Source organism: Hyla sarda, chromosome 2, assembly GCF_029499605.1.
Source record: "Hyla sarda isolate aHylSar1 chromosome 2, aHylSar1.hap1, whole genome shotgun sequence".
Classification (NCBI taxonomy): domain Eukaryota; kingdom Metazoa; phylum Chordata; class Amphibia; order Anura; family Hylidae; genus Hyla; species Hyla sarda.
The window spans coordinates 512835805-512860412 of record NC_079190.1 but is presented as its reverse complement, the minus strand read 5'-3'; the positions used below and the strand labels follow the sequence as shown (position 1 = coordinate 512860412).

Here is a 24608-nt window from a genome sequence, read left to right as displayed (position 1 = left end):
AGTGTATATACATTGTGTTGTTCACGTGTTCCCTTTATATTATTTTTGAGCAGTGTATATATATATATATATATATATATATATATATATATATATATATATATATAGTGTTGTTTACGTGTTCCCTTTATTATTTTGAGCAGTGTATATATATATATATATATATATATATATATTGTGTTGTTTACGTGTTCCCTTTATATTATTTTGAGCAGCGTATATATATATATATATATATATATATATTGTGTTGTTTACGTGTTCCCTTTATATATTTGAGCAGTGTATATACATTGTATTGTTTACGTGTTCCCTTTATATATATATATTTGAGCAGTGTATATATATTGTGTTGTTTACGTGTTCCCTTTATATATATTTGAGCAGTGTATATACATTGTATTGTTTAAGTGTTCCCTTTATATATATTTGAGCAGTGTATATACATTGTGTTGTTTACGTGTTCCCTTTATATATATTTGAGCAGTGTATATACATTGTGTTGTTTACGTGTCCCCTTTATATATTTGAGCAGTGTATATACATTGTGTTGTTTACGTGTTCCCTTTATTATTTGAGCAGTGTATATACATTGTGTTGTTTACGTGTTCCCTTTATAAATTTTGAGCAGTGTATATACATTGTGTTGTTTACGTGTTCCCTTTATATATTTTGAGCAGTGTATATACATTGTGTTGCTTACGTGTTCCCTTTATTATTTGAGCAGTGTATATACATTGTGTTGTTTACGTGTTCCTTTATTATTTGAGCAGTGTATATACATTGTGTTGTTTACGTGTTCCCTTTATATATTATTTGAGCAGTGTATATACATTGTGTTGTTTACGTGTTCCCTTTATTATTTGAGCAGTGTATATACATTGTGTTGTTTACGTGTTCCCTTTATTATTTTGAGCAGTGTATATACATTGTGTTGTTTACGTGTTCCTTTTATTATTTGAGCAGTGTATATATATTGTGTTGTTTACGTGTTCCCTTTATTATTTGAGCAGTGTATATACATTGTGTTGTTTATGTGTTCCCTTTATTATTTGAGCAGTGTATATACATTGTGTTGTTTACGTGTTCCCTTTATTATTTTGAGCAGTGTACATACATTGTGTTGTTTACGTGTTCCCTTTATATTATTTGAGCAGTGTATATACATTGTGTTGTTTACGTGTTCCCTTTATTATTTTGAGCAGTGTATATACATTGTGTTGTTTACGTGTTCCCTTTATATATATTTGAGCAGTGTATATACATTGTGTTGTTTACGTGTTCCCTTTATTATTTGAGCAGTGTATATACATTGTGTTGTTTACGTGTTCCCTTTATATATATTTGAGCAGTGTATATACATTGTGATGTTTACGTGTTCCCTTTATATTATTTTGAGCAGTGTATATACATTGTGTTGTTTACGTGTTCCCTTTATATATATTTGAGCAGTGTATATACATTGTGTTGTTTACGTGTCCCCTTTATATTATTTTGAGCAGTGTATATACATTGTGTTGTTTACGTGTTCCCTTTATTATTTTGAGCAGTGTATATACATTGTGTTGTTTACGTGTTCCCTTTATTATTTTGAGCAGTGTATATATATATTGTGTTGTTTACGTGTTCCCTTTATTATTTTGAGCAGTGTATATATATATTGTGTTGTTTACGTGTTCCCTTTATTATTTTGAGCAGTGTATATACATTGTGTTGTTTACGTGTTCCCTTTATATATATTTGAGCAGTGTATATACATTGTGTTGTTTACGTGTTCCCTTTATATTATTTGAGCAGTGTATATACATTGTGTTGGTTACGTGTTCCCTTTATTATTTTGAGCAGTGTATATACATTGTGTTGGTTACGTGTTCCCTTTATTATTTTGAGCAGTGTATATACATTGTGTTGTTTACGTGTTCCCTTTATTATTTGAGCAATGTATATACATTGTGTTGTTTACGTGTTCCCTTTATTATTTGAGCAGTGTATATACATTGTGTTGGTTACGTGTTCCCTTTATATATTATTTGAGCAGTGTATATACATTGTGTTGTTTACGTGTTCCCTTTATATTATTTGAGCAGTGTATATACATTGTGTTGTTTACGTGTTCCCTTTATTATTTTGAGCAGTGTATATACATTGTGTTGGTTACGTGTTCCCTTTATATATTATTTGAGCAGTGTATATACATTGTGTTGTTTACGTGTTCCCTTTATATTATTTGAGCAGTGTATATATATTGTGTTGTTTACGTGTTCCCTTTATATATATTTGAGCAGTGTATATACATTGTGTTGTTTACGTGTTCCCTTTATTATTTGAGCAGTGTATATACATTGTGTTGTTTACGTGTTCCCTTTATTATTTGAGCAGTGTATATATATTGTGTTGTTTACGTGTTCCCTATATTATTTGAGCAGTGTATATACATTGTGTTGTATACGTGTTCCCTTTATATATATTTGAGCAGTGTATATATATTGTGTTGGTTACGTGTTCCCTTTATTATTTTGAGCAGTGTATATACATTGTGTTGTTTACGTGTTCCCTTTATTATTTGAGCAGTGTATATACATTGTGTTGTTTACGTGTTCCCTTTATTATTTGAGCAGTGTATATACATTGTGTTGTTTACGTGTTCCCTTTATATTATTTGAGCAGTGTATATACATTGTGTTGGTTACGTGTTCCCTTTATTATTTTGAGCAGTGTATATACATTGTGTTGTTTACGTGTTCCCTTTATTATTTGAGCAGTGTATATATATTGTGTTGGTTACGTGTTCCCTTTATTATTTTGAGCAGTGTATATACATTGTGTTGTTTACGTGTTCCCTTTACATTATTTTGAGCAGTGTATATACATTGTGTTGTTTACGTGTTCCCTTTATATATATTTGAGCAGTGTATATACATTGTGTTGTTTACGTGTTCCCTTTATTATTTGAGCAGTGTATATACATTGTGTTGTTTACGTGTTCCCTTTATATTATTTTGAGCAGTGTATAAACATTGTGTTTACGTGTTCCCTTTATTATTTTGAGCAGTGTATATACATTGTGTTGTTTACGTGTTCCCTTTATTATTTTGAGCAGTGTATATACATTGTGTTGTTTACGTGTTCCCTTTATTATTTTGAGCAGTGTATATACATTGTGTTGGTTACGTGTTCCCTTTATATATTATTTGAGCAGTGTATATACATTGTGTTGTATACGTGTTCCCTTTATATATATTTGAGCAGTGTATATACATTGTGTTGGTTACGTGTTCCCTTTATTATTTTGAGCAGTGTATATACATTGTGTTGGTTACGTGTTCCCTTTATATATATTTGAGCAGTGTATATATATTGTGTTGTTTACGTGTTCCCTTTATATATTATTTGAGCAGTGTATATACATTGCGTTGTTTACGTGTTCCCTTTATTATTTGAGCAGTGTATATACATTGTGTTGTTTACGTGTTCCCTTTATTATTTGAGCAGTGTATATACATTGTGTTGTTTACGTGTTCCCTTTATTATTTTGAGCAGTGTATATACATTGTGTTGTTTACGTGTTCCCTTTATTATTTGAGCAGTGTATATATATTGTGTTGTTTACATGTTCCCTTTATATATATTTGAGCAGTGTATATACATTGTGTTGTTTACGTGTTCCCTTTATTATTTGAGCAGTGTATATACATTGTGTTGTTTACGTGTTCCCTTTATTATTTGAGCAGTGTATATACATTGTGTTGTTTACGTGTTCTCTTTATATATTATTTGAGCAGTGTATATACATTGTGTTGTTTACGTGTTCCCTTTATATATTATTTGAGCAGTGTATATACATTATGTTGTTTACGTGTTCCCTTTATTATTTTGGGCAGTGTATATATATATATATATATATATATATATATATATATTGTGCAGGAGATTGCAGGGTTCCAATGGTTGGAATGGTTCCGAAGAATTGTGTCTTGTTGGGGACTCCTATGTGAGCACAGTGTGTGATTCTTTACCCCACCTGTTGGTGTCGCACTTCCATGGTGACTCTTGGGTCCCTCCGTTTTCTAGGACTCGTCTCGCTCCTGAGGCTTTCGAGTATCCCAGAATCCACCACTTCCTTCTCTAGAAGGTTCTGCAGGAAATCCTGAGTGTTCTCGCTCTCCGTCTCCTTCTCCAGATAATTGTAAAGATCTGCAAGACGAATGAAAGTCTAGAGCAATGGTCTCCAAACTGTGGCCCTCCAGATGTTGCAAAACTACAACTCCCAGCATGCCCGGACAGCCGTTGGCTGTCCGGGCATGCTGGGAGTTGTAGTTTTGCAACATCTGGAGTTCCACAGATTGGAGACCACTGGTCTGGGGTGTATGTGGCCTTAGGACCTACTTACCGTCAAACCTGCTGTACTTGGTGAACTCCGGAGGGGGCGGTTTTGCCGGCTCGATAACGCCCCCTTCAGGCTCATTGTCCTCATCGCTCACCAGCTCCAGGTTCAGCTTATTGCTCAGCCACTCACTCAGCAGATCCTGGGCTGAAGACATTAAACATTAATATTACAAAACTACATCCCCCATCATCCTCGTCATATCATTAATGGTCTCCGTCACCTCCTCACCGCCACTTTATAAAGAGAAAATCCAAAGGCTTTATAGTTTATCCAATACAAGATCAGGTTCAGGTCTCGGCATTAGGGGCCGTCACTAGGTCTCAGCATTAGGGGCCGTCGCCGGGTCTCGGCATTAGGAGCCGTCGCCGGGTCTCAGCATTAGGGGCCGTCGCCGGGTCTCGGCATTAGGGGCCGTCACTAGGTCTCGTCATTAGGGGCCGTCACTAGGTCTCAGCATTAGGGGCAGTCACTAGGTCTCGGCATTAGGGGCCGTCACTAGGTCTCGTCATTAGGGGCCGTCACTAGGTCTCGGCATTAGGGGCCGTCACTAGGTCTCGGCATTAGGGGCCGTCACTAGGTCTCGGCATTAGGGGCCGTCACCAGGTCTCAGCATTAGGGGCAGTCGCCAGGTCTCGGCATTAGGGGCCGTCACTAGGTCTCGGCATTAGGGGCCGTCACTAGGTCTCGGCATTAGGGGCCGTCACTAGGTCTCGGCATTAGGGGCCGTCACTAGGTCTCGGCATTAGGGGCCGTCACTAGGTCTCGGCATTAGGGGCCGTCACCAGGTCTCGGCATTAGGGGCAGTCGCCAGGTCTCGGCATTAGGGGCCGTCACTAGGTCTCGGCATTAGGGGCCGTCACTAGGTCTCAGCATTAGGGGCCGTCACTAGGTCTCGGCATTAGGGGCCGTCGCCGGGTCTCGGCATTAGGGGCCGTCGCCGGGTCTCGGCATTAGGGGCCGTCGCCGGGTCTCGGCATTAGGGGCCGTCGCCGGGTCTCGGCATTAGGGGCCGTCGCCGGGTCTCGGCATTAGGGGCCGTCGCCGGGTCTCGGCATTAGGGGCCGTCGCCGGGTCTCGGCATTAGGGGCCGTCGCCGGGTCTCGGCATTAGGGGCCGTCGCCGGGTCTCGGCATTAGGGGCCGTCGCCGGGTCTCGGCATTAGGGGCCGTCGCCGGGTCTCGGCATTAGGGGCCGTCGCCGGGTCTCGGCATTAGGGGCCGTCGCCGGGTCTCGGCATTAGGGGCCGTCACCTGGTCTCGGCATTAGGGGCCGTCACCAGGTCTCGGCATTAGGGGCCGTCACTAGGTCTCGGCATTAGGGGCAGTCACTAGGTCTCGGCATTAGGGGCCGTCACTAGGTCTCGGCATTAGGGGCCGTCACTAGGTCTCGGCATTAGGGGCAGTCACTAGGTCTTGGCATTAGGGGCAGTCACTAGGTCTCGGCATTAGGGGCCGTCACTAGGTCTCGGCATTAGGGGCCGTCACTAGGTCTCGGCATTAGGGGCCGTCACTAGGTCTCGGCATTAGGGGCCGTCACTAGGTCTCGGCATTAGGGGCCGTCACTAGGTCTCGGCATTAGGGGCCGTCACTAGGTCTCGGCATTAGGGGCCGTCACTAGGTCTCGGCATTAGGGGCCGTCACTAGGTCTCGGCATTAGGGGCCGTCACTAGGTCTCGGCATTAGGGGCCGTCACTAGGTCTCGGCATTAGGGGCCGTCGCTGGGTCTCGGCATTAGGGGCCGTCACTAGGTCTCCCCACCTTACCCTTTTGTCTTCTGCACCATGACGCACAGCCCCCCTACACCCATCATCATCAGCCCCCTCCACACCTGCCATCATCAGCCCCCTACACCCATCATCATCAGCACCCTACGCCCGCCATAATCAGCCCTCTAGATCCGCCATCATCAGCTCCCTACACCCGCCACCATTAGCCCCCTACGCCCGCCATCATCAGCCCCCTACACCCACCATCATCAGCCCCCCCCACACCTGCCTCCATTAGCCCCCTATGCCCGCCACCATTAGCCCCCTACGCCCACCCTAATCAGCCCCCTACACCTGCCATCATCAGCCCCCTACACCCGCCACCATTAGCCCCCTACACCCTCCACCATTAGCCCCCTACACCCGCCACCATTAGCCCCCTACGCCCGCCACCATCAGCCCCCTGCGCCCGCCATCATCAGCCCCCTACACCAACCACCATCAGCCCCCTACACCCGCCACCATCAGCCCCCTACACCCGCCACCATCAGCCCCCTACACCCGCCACCATCAGCCCCCTACACCCGCCACCATCAGCCCCCTACACCCACCACCATCAGCCCCCTACACCCGCCACCATCAGCCCCCTACATCCGCCACCATCAGCCCCCTACACCCGCCACCATCAGCCCCCTACACCAGCCACCATCAGCCCCCTACACCCGCCACCATCAGCCCCCTACACCCGCCATCATCAGCCCCCTACACCCGCCATAATCAGCGTTTTCCCTTAGCCCGGCCTGTGTCATCCTGACCCATAGCTGTGACCTCTCACCCTCCGCACTGGGACGTTACCTTCACTGTAAGCGTCGTCGTGGTCGTGCAGCTGATCCACTGACTGCAGGGTGAGTGCCGGCTGTGGGGGTCTGTGCGGGCGCGGTGCGAGCTTCTTGCGAGAGAAAACTTCAGATACGGCAAATTCGGAGGCCTGCTCCACCCTCTGCGGATAATAATCAGAGATAATCAGTGATGGACGAGCTTCAGCACATCAGACGGCAGAGACAGGAGGATACGGGGGTCGTATGGGTCATTAATTACAGGAGGGTCGTTACAATGTGAATGATGCGCTGCAGTGCTCCCATGTGTCCACCAGGTGTCGCTCACCTCCAGTAAAAATAACCACAGTCCCTTCATCTAGTAAAGATCTGTCACCTGTATTTAGCAGCTGGATGAGAAATTGTGCCGCCATATGACTGCTGCTCCTAATATAACAGGCAGGTAGGTGGCCGTATCACCTGTAAACTGTACGGCCTGCGAGGAGTTCACTACAGGAGCGGTCTCCATTATATGCAGGAGACCCGGGCGAATATAACAGCAGTGTATTATATGGACGCAGTATATAGCCATATTACACATCTGCACATACACTGACGAGGTATATAGCTATATTACACATCAGCACATACACTGACGCGGTATATAACCATATTACACATCAGCACATACACTGACGAGGTATATAACCATATTACACATCAGCACATACACTGACACGGTATATAACCATATTACACATCTGCACATACACTGACGAGGTATATAACCATATTACACATCAGCACATACACTGACGCGGTATATAACCATATTACACATCAGCACATAAACTGACACGGTATATAACCATATTACACATCAGTACATACACTGACACGGTATATACCCATATTACACATCTGCACATACACTGACGCGGTATATAGCCATATTACACATCAGCACATACACTGACGAGGTATATAGCCATATTACACATCAGCACATACACTGACGCGGTATATAACCATATTACACATCAGCACATACACTGACACGGTATATAACCATATTACACATCAGCACATACACTGACGCTGTATATAGCCATATTACACATCAGCACATACACTGACAAGGTATATAACCATATTACACATCAGCACATACACTGACACGGTATATAACCATATTACACATCAGCACATACACTGACGCGGTATATAGCCATATTACACATCAGCACATACACTGACGCGGTATATAACCATATTACACATCAGCACATACACTGACACGGTATATAACCATATTACACATCAGCACATACACTGACGAGGTATATAACCATATTACACATCAGCACATACACTGACACAGTATATAACCATATTACACATCAGCACATACACTGACACGGTATATAACCATATTACACATCAGCACATACACTGACACAGTATATAACCATATTACACATCAGCACATACACTGACACGGTATATAACCAGATTACACATCAGCACATACACTGACACAGTATATAACCATATTACACATCAGCACATACACTGACGCGGTATATAACCAGATTACACATCAGCACATACACTGACACAGTATATAACCATATTACACATCAGCACATACACTGACGAGGTATATAACCATATTACACATCAGCACATACACTGACACGGTATATAACCATATTACACATCAGCACATACACTGACACGGTATATAACCATATTACACATCAGCACATACACTGACACGGTATATAGCCATATTACACATCAGCACATACACTGACGAGGTATATAGCCATATTACACATCAGCACATACACTGACGAGGTATATAACCATATTACACATCAGCACATACACTGACGAGGTATATAACCATATTACACATCAGCACATACACTGACACGGTATATAGCCATATTACACATCAGCACATACACTGACACGGTATATAACCAGATTACACATCAGCACATACACTGACGAGGTATATAGCCATATTACACATCAGCACATACACTGACACGGTATATAACCATATTACACATCAGCACATACACTGACGCGGTATATAACCATATTACACATCAGCATATACACTGACGAGGTATATAGCCATATTACACATCAGCACATACACTGACACGGTATATAGCCATATTACACATCAGCACATACACTGACGCGGTATATAACCATATTACACATCAGCACATACACTGACGAGGTATATAACCATATTACACATCAGCACATACACTGACGCTGTATATAACCATATTACACATCAGCACATACACTGACACGGTATATAACCATATTACACATCAGCACATACACTGACACAGTATATAACCATATTACACATCAGCACATACACTGACGCGGTATATAGCCATATTACACATCAGCACATACACTGACGTGGTATATAACCATATTACACATCAGCACATACACTGACGCGGTATATAACCATATTACACATCAGCACATACACTGACACGGTATATAGCCATATTACACATCAGCACATACACTGACACGGTATATAACCATATTACACATCAGCACATACACTGACACGGTATATAGCCATATTACACATCAGCACATACACTGACACGGTATATAACCATATTACACATCAGCACATACACTGACACGGTATATAGCCATATTACACATCAGCACATACACTGACACGGTATATAACCATATTACACATCAGCACATACACTGACGCGGTATATAACCATATTACACATCAGCACATACACTGACGCGGTATATAACCATATTACACATCAGCACATACACCGACAAGGTATATAACCATATTACACATCAGCACATACACTGACGCTGTATATAACCATATTACACATCAGCACATACACTGACGCGGTATATAGCCATATTACACATCAGCACATACACTGACACGGTATATAGCCATATTACACATCAGCACATACACTGACGAGGTATATAACCATATTACACATCAGCACATACACTGACACGGTATATAGCCATATTACACATCAGCACATACACTGACGCGGTATATAACCATATTACACATCAGCACATACACTGACACGGTATATAACCATATTACACATCAGCACATACACTGACACGGTATATAACCATATTACACATCAGCACATACACTGACGAGGTATATAACCATATTACACATCAGCACATACACTGACGCGGTATATAACCATATTACACATCAGCACATACACTGACGCGGTATATAACCATATTACACATCAGCACATACACTGACGCGGTATATAACCATATTACACATCAGCACATACACTGACGCGGTATATAACCATATTACACATCAGCACATACACTGACGAGGTATATAACCATATTACACATCAGCACATACACTGACGCTGTATATAACCATATTACACATCAGCACATACACTGACGCTGTATATAACCATATTACACATCAGCACATACACTGACGCTGTATATAACCATATTACACATCAGCACATACACTGACACAGTATATAACCATATTACACATCAGCACATACACTGACGAGGTATATAACCATATTACACATCAGCACATACACTGACGCGGTATATAACCATATTACACATCAGCACATACACTGACGCGGTATATAACCATATTACACATCAGCACATACACTGACACGGTATATAACCATATTACACATCAGCACATACACTGACGAGGTATATAACCATATTACACATCTGCACATACACTGACACGGTATATAACCATATCACACATCAGCACATACACTGACACGGTATATAACCATATTACACATCAGCACATACACTGACGAGGTATATAACCATATTACACATCTGCACATACACTGACACGGTATATAACCATATTACACATCAGCACATACACTGACACGGTATATACCCATATTACACATCAGCACATACACTGACGAGGTATATAACCATATTACACATCAGCACATACACTGACACGGTATATAACCATATTACACATCAGCACATACACTGACGCGGTATATAACCATATTACACATCAGCACATACACTGACGCGGTATATAGCCATATTACACATCAGCACATACACTGACACGGTATATAACCAGATTACACATCAGCACATACACTGACGAGGTATATAGCCATATTACACATCAGCACATACACTGACGCTGTATATAACCATATTACACATCAGCACATACACTGACGCGGTATATAACCATATTACACATCAGCACATACACTGACACGGTATATAACCATATTACACATCAGCACATACACTGACACGGTATATAACCATATTACACATCAGCACATACACTGACGCGGTATATAACCATATTACACATCAGCACATACACTGACGAGGTATATAGCCATATTACAAATCAACACATACACTGACGAGGTATATAGCCATATTACACATCAGCACATACACTGACACGGTATATAACCATATTACACATCAACACATACACTGACACGGTATATAACCATATTACACATCAGCACCACTGACACGGTATATAACCATATTACACATCAGCACATACACTGACGAGGTATATAACCATATTACACATCAGCACATACACTGACGCGGTATATAACCATATTACACATCAGCACATACACTGACACGGTATATACCCATATTACACATCTGCACATACACTGACACGGTATATAACCATATTACACATCAGCACATACACTGACGCTGTATATAACCATATTACACATCAGCATATACACTGACGAGGTATATAACCATATTACACATCAGCACATACACTGACGAGGTATATAACCATATTACACATCAGCACATACACTGACACGGTATATAGCCATATTACACATCAGCACATACACTGACACAGTATATAACCATATTACACATCAGCACATACACTGACGCTGTATATAACCATATTACACATCAGCATATACACTGACGAGGTATATAGCCATATTACACATCAGCACATACACTGACCCTCATTTACTAAGCGTGTCGGGTTTTTACTAGTGTGGAAAGTTTTCTGAGCAGTTTTTTCTTGGTGCGAATTTCCAGCCATTTATTCACAGGATTTTCTGTGAATTCAGTCGGGTTGTGAAACCACGCCCCTTCCCTGATGACCATGCCCCCTTTTCCCAGATGGCCACGCCCCTTTGGGGGGGGTTGACACGTTTGTACGTTTATCTTGGTGAAATTCGTCAAAAAAATAAGGCGCAGACACAATTTATGGCGCACTGCCCCCACATTTTGGCGCACAACCCCACTAAACAGGTCGGATTTGTAATAGTAAATCAGGGACATTGTGTCCATATAATGTGCTGATGTATAATACTGCTATACTGCATCCATATAATGTGCTGATGAATAATAATACTGCTATACTGCATCCATATAATGTGCTGATGAATAATACTGCTATACTGCATCCATATAATGTGCTGATGAATAATAATATGCTATACTGGATCCATATAATGTGCAGATTAATTATACTGCTATACTGCATCCATATAATGCGCTGATGAATAATACTGCTATACTGCATCCATATAATGTGCTGATGAATAATAATATGCTATACTGGATCCATATAATGTGCAGATTAATTATACTGCTATACTGCATCCATATAATGTGCTGATGAATAATACTGCTATACTGCATCCATATAATGTGCAGATGAATAATACTGCATCCATATAATGTGCTGATGAATAATACTGCTATACTGCATCCATATAATATGCTGATGAATAATAATACTGCTATACTGCATCCATATAATATGCTGATGAATAATAATACTGCTATACTGCATCCATATAATGTGCTGATGAATAATAATACTGCTATACTGCATCCATATAATGTGCTGATGAATAATAATACTGCTATACTGCATCCATATAATGTGCAGATGAATAATACTGCTATACTGCATCCATATAATGTGCTGATAAATAATACTGATATACTGCATCCATATAATGTGCTGATGAATAATATGCTATACTGCATCCATATAATGTGCTGATGAATAATACTGCTATACTGCATCCATATAATGTGCAGATGAATAATACTGCTATACTGCGTCCATATAATGTGCAGATGAATAATAATATGCTATACTGCATCCATATAATGTGCTGATGAATAATACTGCTATACTGCATCCATATAATGTGCTGATGAATAATACTGCTATACTGCATCCATATAATGTGCTGATGAATAATACTGCTATACTGCATCCATATAATGTGCTGATGAATAATACTGCATCCATATAATGTGCTGATGAATTATACTGCTATACTGCATCCATATAATGTGCTGATGAATAATATTGCTATACTGCATCCATATAATGTGCTGATGAATAATACTGATATACTTCATCCATATAATGTGCTGATGTATAATACTGCTATACTGCATCCATATAATGTGCTGATGAATAATACTGCTATACTGCATCCATATAATGTGCTGATGAATAATACTGCATCCATATAATGTGCTGATGAATAATACTGCTATACTGCATCCATATAATGTGCAGATGAATAATACTGCTATACTGCGTCCATATAATGTGCAGATGAATAATAATATGCTATACTGCATCCATATAATGTGCTGATGAATAATACTGCTATACTGCATCCATATAATGTGCTGATGAATAATACTGCTATACTGCATCCATATAATGTGCTGATGAATAATACTGCATCCATATAATGTGCTGATGAATTATACTGCTATACTGCATCCATATAATGTGCTGATGAATAATATTGCTATACTGCATCCATATAATGTGCTGATGAATAATACTGATATACTTCATCCATATAATGTGCTGATGTATAATACTGCTATACTGCATCCATATAATGTGCTGATGAATAATACTGCTATACTGCATCCATATAATGTGCTGATGAATAATACTGCATCCATATAATGTGCTGATGAATAATACTGCTTCCATATAATGTGCTGATGAATAATACTGCTATACTGCATCCATATAATGTGCTGATGAATAATACTGCATCCATATAATGTACTGATGTATAATACTGCTATACTGCATCCATATAATGTGCTGATGAATAATACTGCATCCATATAATGTGCTGATGAATAATACTGCTATACTGCATCCATATAATGTGCTGATGAATAATACTGCATCCATATAATGTACTGATGAATAATACTGCTATACTGCATCCATATAATGTGCTGATGAATAATACTGCATCCATATAATGTGCTGATATATAATACTGCTATACTGCATCCATATAATGTGCTGATTAATAATACTGCTATACTGCATCCATATAATGTGCTGATGAATAATACTGCATCCATATAATGTGCTGATGTATAATACTGATATACTGCATCCATATAATGTGCTGATGAATAATACTGCATCCATATAATGTGCTGATGAATAATACTGCTATACTGCATCCATATAATGTGCTGATGTAAAATACTGCTATACTGCATCCATATAATGTGCTGATGTATAATACTGCTATACTGCATCCATATAATGTGCTGATGTATAATACTGATATACTGCATCCATATAATGTGCTGATAAATAATACTGCTATACTGCATCCATATAATGTGCTGATATATAATACTGCTATACTGCATCCATATAATGTGCAGATTAATTATACTGCTATACTGCATCCATATAATGTGCTGATGAATAATACTGCTATACTGCATCCATATAATGTGCTGATGAATAATACTGATATACTTCATCCATATAATGTGCAGATTAATTATACTGCTATACTGCATCCATATAATGTGCTGATGAATAATACTGCTATACTGCATCCATATAATGTGCTGATGAATTATACTGCATCCATATAATGTGCTGATGAATAATACTGCATCCATATAATATGCTGATGAATAATACTGCTATACTGCATCCATATAATGTGCTGATGTATAATACTGCATCCATATAATGTGCTGATGTATAATACTGATATACTGCATCCATATAATGTGCTGATATATAATACTGCTATACTGCATCCATATAATGTGCTGATATATAATACTGCTATACTGCATCCATATAATGTGCTGATATATAATACTGCTATACTGCATCCATATAATGTGCAGATTAATTATACTGCTATACTGCATCCATATAATGTGCTGATGAATAATACTGCTCTACTGCATCCATATAATGTGCTGATGAATAATACTGCATCCATATAATGTGCTGATGAATAATAATACTGCTATACTGCATCCATATAATGTGCTGATGAATAATACTGCTATACTGCATCCATATAATGTGCTGATGAATAATACTGCTATACTGCATCCATATAATGTGCTGATGAATAATACTGCATCCATATAATATGCTGATGAATAATACTGCTATACTGCATCCATATAATGTGCTGATGTATAATACTGCATCCATATAATGTGCTGATGAATTATACTGCTATACTGCATCCATATAATGTGCTGATGTATAATACTGCATCCATATAATGTGCAGATGTATAATACTGATATACTGCATCCATATAATGTGCTGATGAATAATACTGCATCCATATAGTGTGCTGATGTATAATACTGCTATACTGCATCCATATAATGTGCTGATGAATAATACTGCTATACTGCATCCATATAATGTGCTGATGAATAATACTGCTATACTGCATCCATATAATGTGCTGATGTATAATACTGCATCCATATAATGTGCAGATGAATAATACTGCATCCATATAATGTGCTGATGTATAATACTGCATCCATATAATGCGCTGATGTATAATACTGCTATACTGCATCCATATAATGCGCTGATGTATAATACTGCTATACTGCATCCATATAATATGCTGATGAATAATACTGCTATACTGCATCCATATAATGTGCTGATGTAGAATACTGCTATACTGCATCCATATAATGTGCTGATGTAGAATACTGCTATACTGCATCCATATAATGTGCTGATGTATAATACTGCTATACTGCATCCATATAATGTGCTGATGTAGAATACTGCTATACTGCATCCATATAATGTGCTGATGTAGAATACTGCTATACTGCATCCATATAATATGCTGATGAATAATACTGCTATACTGCATCCATATAATGTGCTGATAAATAATACTGCATCCATATAATGTGCTGATAAATAATACTGATATACTGCATCCATATTATGCGCTGATGAATAATTCTTCATCAGCACATCATATGGATACAGTATATCAGTATTATACATTATATGGATACAGTATATCAGTATTATACATTATATGGATACAGTATATCAGTATTATACATTATATGGATACAGTATAGCAGTATTACACATTATATGGATACAGTATAGCAGTATTACACATTATATGGATGCGGTATAGCAGTATTACACATTATATGGATACAGTATAGCAGTATTATACATTAAATGGATGCGGTATAGCAGTATTACACATTACATGGATGCAGTATATCAGTATTACACATATGGATGAGGTATAGCAGTATTATACATTATATGGATGTGGTATAGCAGTATTACACATTATATGGATGCAGTATATCAGTATTACACCTAATATGGATACAGTGTAGCAGTATTACACATTATATGGATGCGGTATATCAGTATTACACATTATATGGATGCGGTATATCAGTATTACACATTATATGGATGCGGTATATCAGTATTACACATTATATGGATGCGGTATAGCAGTATTACACATTATATGGATGCGGTATATCAGTATTACACATTATATGGATGCGGTATAGCAGTATTACACATTATATGGATGCGGTATAGCAGTATTACACATTATATGGATGCGGTATAGCAGTATTACACATTATATGGATGCGGTATAGCAGTATTACACATTATATGGATGCGGTATAGCAGTATTACACATTATATGGATGCGGTATAGCAGTATTACACATTATATGGATGCGGTATAGCAGTATTACACATTATATGGATGCGGTATAGCAGTATTACACATTATATGGATGCGGTATAGCAGTATTACACATTATATGGATGCGGTATAGCAGTATTACACATTATATGGATGCGGTATAGCAGTATTACACATTATATGGATGCGGTATAGCAGTATTACACATTATATGGATGCGGTATAGCAGTATTACACATTATATGGATGCGGTATAGCAGTATTACACATTATATGGATGCGGTATATCAGTATTACACATTATATGGATGCGGTATATCAGTATTACACATTATATGGATGCGGTATAGCAGTATTACACATTATATGGATGCGGTATAGCAGTATTACACATTATATGGATGCGGTATAGCAGTATTACACATTATATGGATGCGGTATATCAGTATTACACATTATATGGATGCGGTATAGCAGTATTACACATTATATGGATGCGGTATAGCAGTATTACACATTATATGGATGCGGTATATCAGTATTACACATTATATGGATGCGGTATAGCAGTATTACACATTATATGGATGCGGTATATCAGTATTACACATTATATGGATGCGGTATAGCAGTATTACACATTATATGGATGCGGTATAGCAGTATTGCACATTATATGGATGCGGTATAGCAGTATTACACATTATATGGATGCGGTATATCAGTATTACACATTATATGGATGCGGTATATCAGTATTACACATTATATGGATGCGGTATAGCAGTATTACACATTATATGGATGCGGTATAGCAGTATTACACATTATATGGATGCGGTATAGCAGTATTACACATTATATGGATGCGGTATAGCAGTATTACACATTATATGGATGCTGTATAGCAGTATTACACATTATATGGATGCGGTATAGCAGTATTACACATTATATGGATGCAGTATAGCAGTATTACACATTATATGGATGCAGTATAGCAGTATTACACATAATATGGATGCGGTATAGCAGTATTACACATTATATGGATGCGGTATAGCAGTATTACACATTATATGGATGCGGTATAGCAGTATTACACATAATATGGATGCGGTATATCAGTATTACACATTATATGGATGCAGTATAGCAGTATTACACATAATATGGATGCGGTATAGCAGTATTACACATTATATGGATGCGGTATAGCAGTATTACACATTATATGGATGCGGTGTATTGCACTATAGAGATATTTCCCATTATATTGTATCCTGTACCTTAATCCAGTGCTCCACATTGTCAGAGTCAAAGTCCGGCTGAGGAGAAAGAGACAGAAATGACATCATTATGTGACCGCAAATAATAATCAGCTGCTGTATCTAAGCCTATTGAGGGTGATACTGCCTAATGAGCTGGTGTACCTGAGGCTATCATATGTGATACCTTCTGGTAAGCTGTTGTATCTAAACCTATCATGTGTGATACTCTATGCTGAGCCAATGTGTCTAATCATATGTGATACTCTCTGCTGAGCCAATGTATCTAATCATATCACGTGACACTGTCTGCTGAGCTGTGTTTTAATCCTGTCATATGTGATACTGTCTGCTGTATCTAAGCCTATCATGTGTGATACTGCCTGCTGTATCTAAGCCTGTCATGTGTGATACTGCCTGATGTATCTAAGCCTGTCATGTGTGATACTGCCTGATGTATCTAAGCCTGTCATGTGTGATACTGCCTGCTGTATCTAAGCCTGTCATGTGTGATACTGCCTGCTGTATCTAAGCCTGTCATGTGTGATACTGCCTGCTGTATCTAAGCCTGTCATGTGTGATATTGCCTGCTGTATCTAAGCCTGTCATGTGTGATACTGCCTGCTGTATCTAAGCCTGCCATGTGTGATACTGCCTGCTGTATCTAAGCCTGCCATGTGTGATACTGCCTGCTGTATCTTAGCTTGTCATGTGTGATACTGCCTAATGTATCTAATCCTGTCATGTGTGATACTGCTTGCTGTATCTAAGCATGTCATGTGTGATACTGCCTGCTGTATCTAAGCCTGTCATGTGTGATACTGCATTATGTATCTAAGCCTGTCATGTGTGATACTGCCTGCTGTATCTAAGCCTGTCATGTGTGATACTGCCTGCTGTATCTAAGCATGTCATGTGTGATACTGCATTATGTATCTAAGCCTGTCATGTGTGATACTGCCTGCTGTATCTAAGCCTGTCATGTGTGATACTGCATTATGTATCTAAGCCTGTCATGTGTGATACTGCCTGCTGTATCTAAGCCTGTCATGTGTGATACTGCCTGCTGTATCTAAGCTTGTCATGTGTGATACTGCCTGCTGTATCTAAGCTTGTCATGTGTGATACTGCCTACTGTATCTAAGCCTGTCATGTGTGATACTGCCTGCTGTATCTAATCCTGTCATGTGTGATACTGCCTGCTGAATCTAAGCCCGTGTGATACAATTTGCCGAGGAGTGTATCTAAGTTTAGTACACCTTTGGAGCACAATGTCAGCAGGGGGCAGTATTGGGCTCTATACCGGTCCTGACCTTAGCCTTGGCCCCGGCCGCCTGCCTCCTCCAGCGGTACAGCTCGGGCTTGTGCTTCCCGGCGCTCATGGTGTCCCCAGCTCCTTTCAGTATCCCCCTCGTCCTGCACCGGGCTCACCTGCCGGCAGAGGTGAGGAGACACCGAATAATGCCGGGAACTGTAGTTCTTCCAATCCACCGTCTTCCCTCCCTCAGATAGCGGCGGAAGCACAACTGGACTACAAATCCCGACATGCTCCAGTGTCAACGGAAGCGTCTTCAGGTTTCCATAGTTACAGTAAGCTTAGAACGCCAACAGTGTCACATGACTAGTAAGAGCGGCAGTGGGTGATGACGTAAAGTTCGCCGATTGGCTGTTTGGAGTGACGTAGTAAGTACGCGCCCGCCTTCTCTCCTGCACATGTAAGTAGTGCGGTTTTTTGCGGTGAATTTTTCTCGTAGTGTGTACAGAGGCCAATTACACGTCACGTGTTTGTCATATACTGTGTACAGCTAATATAGACATTAGGGAAGGACTGTGCTATGGCGCAACCCTAGAGCCAGAGGGCAGAAGAGCTGAGGTCCAGTCCCAATGCATTTATATGTGATTCACTGCTTTCTATGCTTATCTTATAACTGTGGTGACCAACTACAACCCCCAGCATGCTTTGCCACAGGTTGGACACGTCATATAATAAAAACTGATAGGGACACAAGTGGCATCCCCATGGGGGCCTACATTACCCCAACACAGTGCGCCCCCTGGCACTGGAGGGGTTACTGATGTTAACCCTTAGATTCACATTGTGTTTGGTCTCCTGCCAGGTGATGATGATGAAGCTGACGCTCAGTAAGGTCACGGGCAGCGCTCGCCTCGGGGTTATCACCGCTTTGGCGCAGAGCGGCGGGGAGAAGACGCTGGAAGTCCCTGGCTGCCTGCTCTACACCCGGACAGGGTCGCCCCCTCATCTTACCCACGATACCCTGCAGAACATCGCCGGCGTCCCTCCGGTCACTCACCTCACACTGTCCACACTGTAAGAGCCGTCTGACGTAAAGGAGTAGGGTCCACAGCAGTACAGAGTATTTCAGGAGAGGAGTGTGCTGATCATGTGGAGGGCACAGGGTGAGAGTTATATAGTGGAGGAGCAGGGTCCACAGCAGTACAGAGTGTTTCAGGAGAGGAGTGTGCTGATCATGTGGAGGTCACAGGGTGAGAGTTATATAGTGGAGGAGCAGGGTCCACAGCAGTACAGAGTATACAGGAGAGGAGTGTGCTGATCATGTGGAGGTCACAGGGTGAGAGTTATATAGTGGAGGAACACGGTCCACAGCAGTACAGAGTATTTCAGGAGAGGAGTGTACTGATCATGTGGAGGTCACAGGGTGAGAGTTATATAGTGGAGGAGCAGGGTCCACAGCAGTACAGAGTATTTCAGGAGAGGAGTGTGCTGATCATGTGGGGGAGGTCACAGGGTTAGAGTTATATAGTGGAGGAGCAGGGTCCACTGCAGTACAGAGTATTTCAGGAGAGGAGTGTGCTGATCATGTGGGGGAGGTCACAGGGTGAGAGTTATATAGTGGAGGAGCAGGGTCTACAGCAGTATAGAGTATACAGGAGAGGAGTGTGCTGATCATGTGGAGGTCACAGGGTGAGAGTTATATAGTGGAGGAGCAGGGTCCACAGCAGTACAGATTATTTCAGGAGAGGAGTGTGCTGATCATGTGGGGGAGGTCACAGGGTGAGAGTTATATAGTGGAGGAGCAGGGTCCACAGCAGTACAGAGTATTTCAGGAGAGGAGTGTGCTGATCGTGTGGAGGGCACAGGGTGAGAGTTATATAGTGGAGGAGCAGGGTCCACAGCAGTACAGAGTATTTCAGGAGAGGAGTGTACTGATCATGTGGGGGAGGTCACAGGGTGAGAGTTATATAGTAGAGGAGCAGGGTCCACAGCAGTACAGAGTATTTCAGGAGAGGAGTGTGGTGATCATGTGGAGGTCACAGGGTGAGAGTTATATAGTGGAGGAGCAGGGTCCACAGCAGTACAGAGTATTTCAGGAGAGAAGTGTGCTGATCATGTGGGAGGTCACAGGGTGAGAGTTATATAGTGGATGAGCAGGGTCCACAGCAGTACAGAGTATACAGGAGAGGAGTGTGCTGATCATGTGGAGGTCACAGGGTGAGAGTTATATAGTGGAGGAGCAGGGTCCACAGCAGTACAGAGTATACAGGAGAGGAGTGTGCTGATCATGTGGAGGTCACAGGGTGAGAGTTATATAGTGGAGGAGCAGGGTCCACAGCAGTACAGAGTATTTCAGGAGAGGAGTGTACTGATCATGTGGAGGTCACAGGGTGAGAGTTATATAGTGGAGGAGCAGGGTCCACAGCAGTACAGAGTATTTCAGGAGAGGAATGTGCTGATCATGTGGAGGTCACAGGGTGAGAGTTATATAGTGGAGGAGCAGGGTCCACAGCAGTACAGAGTATTTCAGGAGAGGAGTGTGCTGATCATGTGGAGGTCACAGGGTGAGAGTTATATAGTGGAGGAGCAGGGTCCACAGCAGTACAGAGTATTTCAGGAGAGGAGTGTGCTGATCATGTGGAGGTCACAGGGTGAGAGTTATATAGTGGAGGAGCAGGGTCCACAGCAGTACAGAGTATTTCAGGAGAGGAGTGTACTGATCATGTGGGGGAGGTCACAGGGTGAGAGTTATATAGTGGAGGAGCAGGGTCCACAGCAGTACAGAGTATTTCAGGAGAGGAGTGTACTGATCATGTGGAGGTCACAGGGGGAGAGTTATATAGTGGAGGAGCAGGGTCCACAGCAGTACAGAGTATTTCAGGAGAGGAGTGTGCTGATCACGTGGAGGTCACAGGGTGAGAGTTATATAGTGGAGGAGCAGGGTCCACAACAGTACAGAGTATTTCAGGAGATCCTGTGCACTGATTTTGTTGGAGAAGGAAGCAGTGAGGTGTGATAGGTTTTACAGCAGATCCTGACATTGTGATTTGTCTGCAGAGCAGAACATCAGGAAGTGCTGGAGGAATATAAAGAGGGGATCGGGAAGTTTGCTGGTGAGTGTAGAGACAAATTATCTATCTATCTCATATCTATCTATCTTATTGTTTTCCAAACCAGGGTGCCTCCAGCTGTTCCAAAACAACAACTCCCTGCATGCCCGGACAGCCACTGTAGATTTGCACCAGCTGGAGACACACTGTTTGGAAAACACTGTTCTATCTATCTGTCACTTGTATCTGAATCTTGTAGTGATGATATTTGGGTTTTTCCGCCCCTGTCCTGCTGTCAGGTCTGTACGTGTATTGCGCAGTCGGTGACATCCTGTGTGGTCGCAGTGGGGATGTTTCTTCCACTTGTTGTGACGCAGGAAATGACCCCAAAAAATATTTTTGTCTATTGTTTGTCTCTCTGTCTCTCGCAGGATTATCAGACACTTTGCTCTATTGCTCAATAAATGACCCCGTTACCCCGAATCCTCCTGGATACAACACCAATAAGGTAGGGTCTGACCCCGAAGAACCTCTCCAGACCTGGTACCCAATATATATGTATATCCACACCCAGTACCCAGTATGTATCCGGATATACAGTATATACAGTGCACATTCTCCCACATAAAAAGATGAGGCTGTAATTATCATCATAGGTGGAAAATAAGTATTTGGTCACCTACAAACAAGTAAGATTTCTGCCTCTCACAGACCTGTAACTTCTTCTTTAAGAGTCTCCTCTGTCCTCCACTCGTTACCTGTATTAATGGCTCCTGTTTGAACTTGTTATCAGTATAAAAGACACCTGTCCACAACCTCAAACAGCCACACTCCAAACTCCACCAAGACCAAAGAGCTGTCAAAGGACACCAGAAACAAAATTGTAGACGTGCACCAGGCTGGGAAGACTGAATCTGCAATAGACAAGAAGCTTGGTGTGAAGAAATCAACTGTGGGAGCAATTATTAGAAAATGGAAGAGCTACAAGACCACTGATAATCTCCCTCGATCTGGGGCTCCACACAAGGTCTCACCCCGTGGTGTCAAAATAATCACAAGAACGGTGAGCAAAAATCCCAGAACCACACGGGGGACCTAGTGAATGACTTGCAGAGAGCTGGGACCAAAGTAACAAAGGCTACCATCAGTAACACTACGCCGCCAGGGACTCAAATCATGCAGTGCCAGATGTGTCCCCCTGCTTAAGCCAGCACATGTCTGGGACCGTCTGAAGTTTGCTAGAGAGCATTTGGATGATCCAGAAGAGGATTGGGAGAATGTCTTATGGTCAGATGAAACCAAAGTAGAACTTTCTGTTAAAAACTCAACTCGTTGTGTCTGGAGGAGAAAGAATGCTGAGTTGCATCCAAAGAACACCATACCTGCTGTGAAGCATGGGGGTGGAAACATCATGCTTTGGGGCTGTTTTTCTGCTAAGGGACCAGGACGACTGATCCATGTAAAGTAAAGAATGAATGAGGCCATGTATTGTGAGATTTTGAGTGAAAACCTCCTTCCATCAGCAAAGGCATTGAAGATCAAATGTGGCTGGGTCTTTCAGACTGACAATGATCCTAAACACACCGCCCGGGCAACGAAGGAGTGGCTTCATAAGAAGCATTTCAAGGTCCTGGAGTGGCCTAGTCAGTCTCCAGATCTCAACCCCATAGAAAACCTTTGGAGGGAGTTGAAAGTCTGTGTTGCCTAGCAACAGCCCCAAAACATCACTGCTCTAGAGGAGATCTGCATGGAGGAATGGACCAAAATAGTAGCAACAGTGTGTGAAAACGTTGTGAAGACAGAAAACATGTGACCTCTGTCATTACCAACAAAGGGGATATAACAAAGTATTGAGATTAACTTTTCTTATTCACCAAATACTTATTTTCCACCATAATTTGCAAATAAATTCTTTAATAATCAGACAATGTGATTTTATGGATTTTTTCTCATTCTGTCTTATAGTTGAGGTTATAACCT

The 24608-nt window shown here is 41.1% G+C and overlaps 2 protein-coding genes across 8 annotated transcripts in view; one reads left to right on the top strand and one right to left on the bottom strand.

Annotated features, from left to right (window-relative positions):
- CCDC191 (coiled-coil domain containing 191) overlaps positions 1 to 20007 on the bottom strand; it is a 65699-nt gene extending 45692 nt beyond the window's left edge. The window contains exons 1-5 of one of the 3 annotated variants that reach the window (XM_056559933.1): positions 19755 to 20007; positions 18345 to 18383; positions 6948 to 7092; positions 4391 to 4526; positions 4022 to 4194 (exon numbers count right to left, since the gene is read on the bottom strand). In XM_056559933.1, the coding sequence (XP_056415908.1) occupies positions 4022 to 4194; positions 4391 to 4526; positions 6948 to 7092; positions 18345 to 18383; positions 19755 to 19870 (609 nt within the window). In that variant the 5' untranslated portion in view covers positions 19871 to 20007. Of the gene's footprint in view, positions 1 to 4021; positions 4195 to 4390; positions 4532 to 6947; positions 7093 to 18344; positions 18384 to 19636 lie in introns of all 3 variants that reach the window. The other 2 variants (XM_056559934.1, XM_056559935.1) reach the window with 2 other exon arrangements.
- Positions 7163 to 24608, top strand: part of QTRT2 (queuine tRNA-ribosyltransferase accessory subunit 2) — a 35512-nt gene continuing 18066 nt past the window's right edge. The window contains exons 1-4 of one of the 5 annotated variants that reach the window (XM_056559938.1): positions 7163 to 7370; positions 20441 to 20652; positions 22636 to 22691; positions 23060 to 23136. In XM_056559938.1, coding sequence (XP_056415913.1) covers positions 20444 to 20652; positions 22636 to 22691; positions 23060 to 23136 — 342 coding nt within the window. In that variant the 5' untranslated portion in view covers positions 7163 to 7370; positions 20441 to 20443. The other 4 variants (XM_056559936.1, XM_056559940.1, XM_056559939.1 and 1 more) reach the window with 4 other exon arrangements.